This window comes from Macrobrachium nipponense, chromosome 4 (assembly GCF_015104395.2).
Source record: "Macrobrachium nipponense isolate FS-2020 chromosome 4, ASM1510439v2, whole genome shotgun sequence".
In the NCBI taxonomy this organism is placed as follows: Eukaryota; Metazoa; Arthropoda; class Malacostraca; order Decapoda; family Palaemonidae; genus Macrobrachium; species Macrobrachium nipponense.
In genome coordinates, this window is record NC_061100.1 from 77,432,648 (window position 1) to 77,440,147 (window position 7,500).

The following is a 7,500-nucleotide window of genomic DNA, read 5'->3' on the forward strand; positions in this document are numbered from 1 at the left end:
TATTCAAAGTATATCATTCTGCAATGAACTATAAAGCTACTTGCTAGATGTAGAGTCTTGCGTCCCGGTGATATAGAAATAATCTTTGTCTTTATTTTCTTGTGTTCATTTTGTTCTTATAACAAACAAAAAAAACAATAAATAAATAAGATAAATATTAAAGAAACTTGATAATTCCTACTCTATTAGAAAATCACTCAAGCACCAAACCTGTTTTTCATAATGACAGTAATACTTAATAAGTCGTAGAGAGCAAACGTTTTCAAGAACCTGACAAAATGTCACAACAGCCGCCTTATTTTAGAGAAGACAAAAGAAGCGAAATTAATCAAAATTTCTCGCTTGCAAAGGAAGCAAACGCAGAAGCCTCTGTTCAATATCAGTTTCAACATCGTTAGTAGATACGGAAAGGCTATTGTATAGATTTATATAAAAACAATTATAATAATATATGGATGAGAATTCTCGTCGAAATGAGCGTACGTGGATGCGTACTACATAGCACGACCGCGCAACGAAGAATTGGATAAATACTAACGTGAAAAATGAAAATGCGGACATATTTGCATACTTGTAAACACACGAATAAGTATTTGTGTCTATACTATATGCGAACACAGAGAGGATCATTCTTAAAGCACTCACTGTTGTCGCAAAAGCGTCCTCCACATGAAACTTGGTCTCTCTCTTCATGTACAGCACGGGTCGCCGAGCCATGTTCTTCATCTCCGTTTTTGTGGGAATTGTTTTCACGCTGCCCGTCGTCTGGTTCCAGGACCTGACCTCGCACATCATTCTCCGTCTCTTGGCGGGCATGGCGTTCGAAACCAACTACCAAATGCCGTATCTCATTGGTAGGTAGAAGCGCTGTCTCTTTTTCTTAAAGAATGAATGAATTAGCTCCCCCACTGTTTTGTCTCATGTATTTCATTATTTCTACCTTAATAATTATACAATAAATCATCTAGGCTGCAGATGTTTTGGTGTGTATGTGTTCGCGCACATGAGAGAGAGAGAGAGAGAGAGAGAGAGAGAGAGAGAGACAGACAGACAGACAGACAGACAGTGCTATAAGACTGGGATGAACTTTTTGCTAAAACTAGCTGCCTAGTTTGTTACAGACTATTATATGTACGTATTTGTATGAGTAATTTGATGGTCATTGGAACAGTTACAAGAATCATTTCGAAATGACATATGTTAATTCTGTAATTTGGTAACTAAAGGTGCAATCAGCGACGGTCTACGTAAAACTAGCTCTCAATAATTATTAACCGATAAATCATTGCCCCTCCGACGGTGGATTGATCATTAACGCTCCATTTACCTTGATGACAAAGACGTGTTCGTCTTAAAACAAATCGCCGATGAAGAATAAACGAATGAAAGATATATATATATATATATATATATATATATATATATATTATATATATATATCTATACATACATACATACATCATATATATATATATATATATATATATATATATATATACACATATATCGAACTACAAATGTCCTTTAATATCTAATTCGCCTCTCTAACTCGAATTATATATTTTCATATATGTTTAAGCAAGGGGAATTTATTAAGCGATAATGGAATTGGCGATCGACAGGCGCGAACATCGACTTCTCAATTCCAGGACTGCCAGTCCTAGAATTGAGAGGTCGATGGTTCGCGCCTGTCGATCGCCAATTCTATTATCGCTTAATAAATTCACCCTCGGTTAAACATATATGAAAATATATTAATTCCGAGGTAGAGCGAATTAGATATTAAAGGACATTTGTAGTTCGATATATGTATATATATGTATATATAAATATATAAATATATATATATATATATATATATATATATATATATATATATATATATGTATGTATGTATGTATGTGTGTATATATATAAATTAATAAATTCAATAACTAGCGACATGTTTACCTTTGAATGATGCTTGTTTACAGACTAAAATAAAATCAACGACATATTGAGCTCAATCTTATAGGCCAACGAGTGTGCCAACATTGTACGGAGCTGATCTGAAATAAATTCCGCGGTGCTAAGGAGAGGAAATGAAATGTGACGAGAGAGAGATCGCTTTCGTCTTGTCCAGTGTTTTTGTAAGTTTTATGTTCTCGTTGGGAGTTAGGAAAGCTCTATGGCAAAGCCTAAAAAGGCCTGAAAAGGGTGTTTCCGGTTGAGTTGAAGACAGGAATTTTAGGATATTTGTGATTTATCTTTAAAATGAAAATGTCAAAAATAGATAATGTGCATGTTAAACAGAATAGAACAACTCTCTCTGATAAGATATAGCGTATTTAGTTTAATTTTCGTTGGTGAAACAACGTCCTTTTTTAACTGTAGATTTTAGCATGCGCCCGAGTAAGCTGGAGGTCGTGTCACGCCTTGTTAGTAACAGGCGTATTACCAATCAACATTATATCACCTTCCGAAACGTTTTGTTTGTAATGTAGTACTTTAGAGTGAATCGCCAACGTCTTCTTTTGTTCTTTGGACATTTATTTTCTCCTCCAGCGCCGCAATTGTTTTTATAAAAATGAGTCTTTTTCGCATCTTTGGCAACGAGTCCAACAGTCACCAATCTATTTACCGTGGTAAAATATTTTTGCTGTCAGTCATGAATGGCACCGTCAACAACACGTATTTACCCCAAACCTTTTCCATCTGTTGCAGAGTCTGAAGTTCTGGGAATGAATGGATTAATGGCCAGATTGCTTTTATTTAAAAATGTGGCCAGTTTGTTCTCTTTTAGGGCTAGAAGTTATAGCTTGAATTTTACATGGCTGGTTTTGGTTTATTAATTTCAGCAAAATGAAAGAGCAACAACTATGATCATCGACATCTGCATTGAATGATCAAGACTAAAAAATCTTTTACAAAATTTAACTTGAGAGATTCATTAATGAACTCGCGTTTATTTCTTGCCCTGGCACATCATGGCCATAAAGTCATTTTTACGTTCTGATGAAACGAAATTTATGTAAAACTGACTGTACGTTGTTAATTTTTGAAAGATGCAGCTTCCTCCACAAACTTACAGATTCTCGTCTCCTTGCAATCACACACCCACATGATATCCAATATAGTCAATTTTAGCAAATGCTGATTATTAAATGTCATCAATGTCAACAGGTATTTATCCCATATCATCCTCTTTTATTTGTCCCAGTGCTGGAAGTTCTGTGTCCCGAAAAGAGGGCGATGGCTGCCTGCTTGTCCTTCGTATCTTGGACTGTAGCGATGTGCTTCACCTCCCTCGTAGCTTGGCTGGTTCCCAGATGGGATTACTTGGCCTTAATCTCCGTCGTGCCTTACCTTCTTTGCGGCTTGTACTGGAAGTGAGAGGAATTCTGATCACATTTAATAGATTATGTTCACAAATTTAATAACAATGAGACTATGACCTAATCTCACTTATACTACAACTACTACCACTGCTAACAATTAAAAATTACTCATAGTAGCATAAGTTTCTGGAGAAATACGGGTCAAAGTCTCGGAAAAGTTAGTAATTTTACTCAGACGATACTCCACGAATTTTCACAGCTGCGGCAGAAGTCAAAGCTAAATAAAGAAAACAGATCCTTCATAGTTTGAGATCATATGTAATTTTTAATGCTGTATAGTATTTCGCTCTTGGAAGGGGAATGAATATAGTAGTTGTAGGGAAACAGTCATTCAAAAATAAAAAAAGATGTAAAAGGGAATTAGTTTTTTGTCGTTCTCTCACATTGGAAATGATGCGACTGAACTGTTTACTTTTAAACAATATGTTCTCTGGGCTGCTTTGTAACTTTGTTATAAAAATGGTTATTGCATTAGTGATATCATCCAAGTAATAGAAAAAAAGGGCCTTTTGTTTGATCGGACAGAAATAATCTCTAACTGCACGGCAGGACACAAGATTCATTACTACTCTTTTATAATCTTTATAATCTACTTGAATTTTCGCCAACTCGTTCATGCTTTCATAAAAAATTATGTTATTTTTCTTCGAGTTGACTGAAATCACTCGAGAAAACAGATAATTTTTTATGAAAGCATGAAAGAGTTGGCGAAAATTCAAAGTAGATTATAAAAGAGTAGTAATGAATCTTGTGTCCTGCCGTGCAGTTAGAGTTTATTTCTGTCCGATCAAACAAAAGGCCATTTTTTCTATTACTTGGATGTTATCACTAATGCAATAACCATTTTTATAACAAAGTTACAAAGCAGCTCAGAGAACATATTGTTTAAAAGTAAACAGTTCAGTCGCATCCATTTACAATGTAAGAGAATGACAAGAAACTAATTCCCCTTCACATCTTTATTTAAAATGACTGACTGATTTCCTACAGATACTATATTTGACTGTCCTTCCAAGAGTTCTAGATATACTATAAGGCATTACTAATTCTATATGATCTCAAACTTTGAAGAATCTGTTTTCCTCATTTAGCTTTGTTTTCTGCCGACAGCTGCGAAAATTCGTGGAATTTTGTCTGAGTAAGATTACAAACCTTTCCTAGACCTTGACCTTTATATCAGATATTCCTTTGCCAAGAAGTTCTACATTAGTTTACAACATGAATGATGCACAAATAATGCTCCCGTCAAAATCCACCACCATTTTGCCTCTTGTTTCAATCCTTATTTCGAACAAATTTTGAAAATGATAGAGAAATTCTTAGGATTAAAAGGAAAATATAAAACAAAGATTTTAATGATACTTTCCCAAGCTTTTATTCTTTCTACTCTCTACAGATACTTGCCCGAGTCCCCGAGATGGCTCTTAGCACATGGGAAAATATCCGAATGTGCAGATGTTGTCATTAAGGTAAATTCTGCATCTTTTCGTATGAGTATGAGGGATAATTTTGCCATATTCTAAGTTTTTCTTTTGGCGAAGAAAATAAGATGGACAGGCGACTCAAATCAGTCTCGGTCTATTAAAAAAAAAGTGTGAATGGAACTCAGAAATCAGAACAAGAGACAGCTCAGCTTCCCAAAAACTGATCAACAGTCAATGGCCAAATAAGATATAGACCATAGAGCCATTGAAGGCTAAGCCCAATGTCGTATAAAAGAATAAACAGAATTTTAATCTTTGGGATTAAACTGAGGAGAATTTAAGTTGAAAATAACAGGTGCATGTCACAGCCCAGAGTACCTTCGATAAATCAGGAAGGACAGCGCCTGAAGCAGTTCCCAGATATGATAACAATACTTCATTAGGGAAAGAAGGGATTTCAAAAAATCTAAAGTCCTGCTAAGAAGAGAATCACATAGGATATCTAAGAAAGAATCCAGCATCCAGAAAGCTTATAAACGCAATCCTTCAAAGACACGGTGTTACGTGTAGAACTGCAATGAAAATAGGTCTGACGCATCCATTTTAAAGTTATGAAAAGATATGGAGAAGCTGCCAGTATCAAATATAAAATATGAAAGAATTTTGTCTGAGACACGTTGGAAAGAGGCAGATTATTTTCAGAAGTACTATTTACGGATTCGCTCGACTATTAGTAGTAACTGTCAGGCTGGAGAGACATATTTTCACCCACGGAGAATGGTCATGGTTATAATCTCAAATTGACGATCAGTTAGTTTGCAGGCATCATTTATTATTTCATCCTTTCAATGAAGTCAAGTTAGCAATGACTATATAGTTTGTAAAACTATATTGTAGCTACTGCCTTGCGTTGCCTGAGCCTTCATGATGACGTGAGCGGTAGGGGCCAGGTTCTGGAAGTACCTACATGAAAAGCGTAAATAGGAGTGATGTGAAGGATATCTTCGTTTATTGCCTTGAAATTGCCCTTTCAAGTGCAAATCTAATAAATCAGCTAGCTGAAACTGGAAATTTATCGTAGTTGTGGATTTTTAAAAAGCAAAAATACTATTCATTCCCTCACTTCGTCTGAAGGAATTCCCCCAATTAAATGCAGGTCGCTTTTAGCGTTTATCTTTGCCATGTAAGGATTTCAGGTTTTTTCCTTCACCATCACATTATTCTCATTGCTTCTGTTACTGAGGCCGCATCTTCCCTGTCTTCCTGTCATTTAGCAGTTACATTTCTTTACCATTTATCCGTGGATATCCTTGTAAGATATTAAATAGTTGAAACGCTGTGATAGATCTTGTTCAGTGACAGACAACACCTTTGATTGCAGATAGCCAAAGTGAATGGAAAACCTGTTCCATCTCGATCAGAACTGGAGCTAGAACTTGTGTTGCTGAAGAACAACCAGAAAGAGGACCTGTCGCTCATCCACGCATTCAAGTACCCTAAACTGCGGCGCAACACCATCATCCTCTTCTTTCACAGGTGATTTTATTGTGACCAACAAAGTAACGCCAGTGAGGTGTACATATCTTCGCAGGTTTACAGGACTCACTTTCATTTCTTGTTATTTTTTCAAGTTACATCATACGGATGCACCTGTCTTTAAACTTCTGAAGTGAAAATACATTTACTCCTGCACGTTACAAAGGACAGATATGTAGTATTTATATGCAATTTATTCATACTGATAGTATGCAGTTGCCTTGTACTGTCACGAATGCAGCGTCTTTAAGCTGGCGTTGTCTGACTATGAATTCTGAATATTTTTGAAAAATGACCAGCAGCAGTTTAGTAGTAAATTACCTACAGACTAGAACTTGTCACCTGCAGTTTGACCGCTGTGCATCCAGACCATAGGAATATATGTGAGTGATCTATGCAAGTAGTACTTCATTGATCCAGCAATCTTTAATCTGATGTTCTTAACTTTTAACTTCAGGATATACTCTAATACCAGGTATCAAAGGAAAATGCCTTCAAAATGAGCTTGAATCACCAATGTGCATGTGAGATACCAACCATGGACATTTCTAAGAATGCCGCGCACAGAATATTTGTAATTCATCCTTTTTCACAATGTTTTCCCTTCATCTGGAGCCCCATTTCCACAGCTTTGCTTGCTACTTGACCTACGGCATCACCCTCTTGAGCATCAACATCCTCTCAAGCAACTTCTTTCTTAGTCACTTCGTGCTGTCGGCGTTCGAACTCCCAAGCAATCTGCTCGGGTGGATCTTCACTCATTATCTGGGGCGCAGATTCACCCTCTTTTCCACCATCCTTCTCACCGCGATCTTCAGCGCAGCCGCATGTTTTTGTATACATGGTAAGATGCAGTCTAGTTTGTTCTCTCTACCTGAGAAAAGGTTATTCGTTAAGCAAATGAATTAGGAATTCACGTATATTAACGTATTAGGATTTTTCAGGTATTTTTTAATGCATCCCTTTCGGTATGGTTATTTCCATATTACATTATAGAATACAGGACTTGAATACACTGTATTCAATTGCATTCATTATTGCAAATAAACTTACTCTCTTAGGCCAGGAGTACACGAGCCATTCTGTGGCTCTACGGAGTGGGGTCGATGTGTGGCGGGCGGGATGTGGCTTCCCGTAGGTTTTCATTGTTTATAAGCTATGTC

At 36.4% G+C, this 7,500-nt stretch overlaps 1 protein-coding gene across 4 annotated transcripts in view; it reads left to right on the top strand.

The window, feature by feature from the left end:
• Positions 1-7,500, top strand: part of LOC135210957 (organic cation transporter 1-like) — a 29,490-nt gene that overhangs the window by 16,705 nt on the left and 5,285 nt on the right. For all 4 annotated transcript variants that reach the window (XM_064243937.1, XM_064243938.1, XM_064243936.1 and 1 more), the window contains exons 6-10: positions 700-854; positions 3,200-3,368; positions 4,774-4,846; positions 6,183-6,337; positions 6,967-7,181. In XM_064243937.1, the coding sequence (XP_064100007.1) occupies positions 700-854; positions 3,200-3,368; positions 4,774-4,846; positions 6,183-6,337; positions 6,967-7,181 (767 nt within the window). The remainder of the gene's footprint in view (positions 1-699; positions 855-3,199; positions 3,369-4,773; positions 4,847-6,182; positions 6,338-6,966; positions 7,182-7,500) is intronic.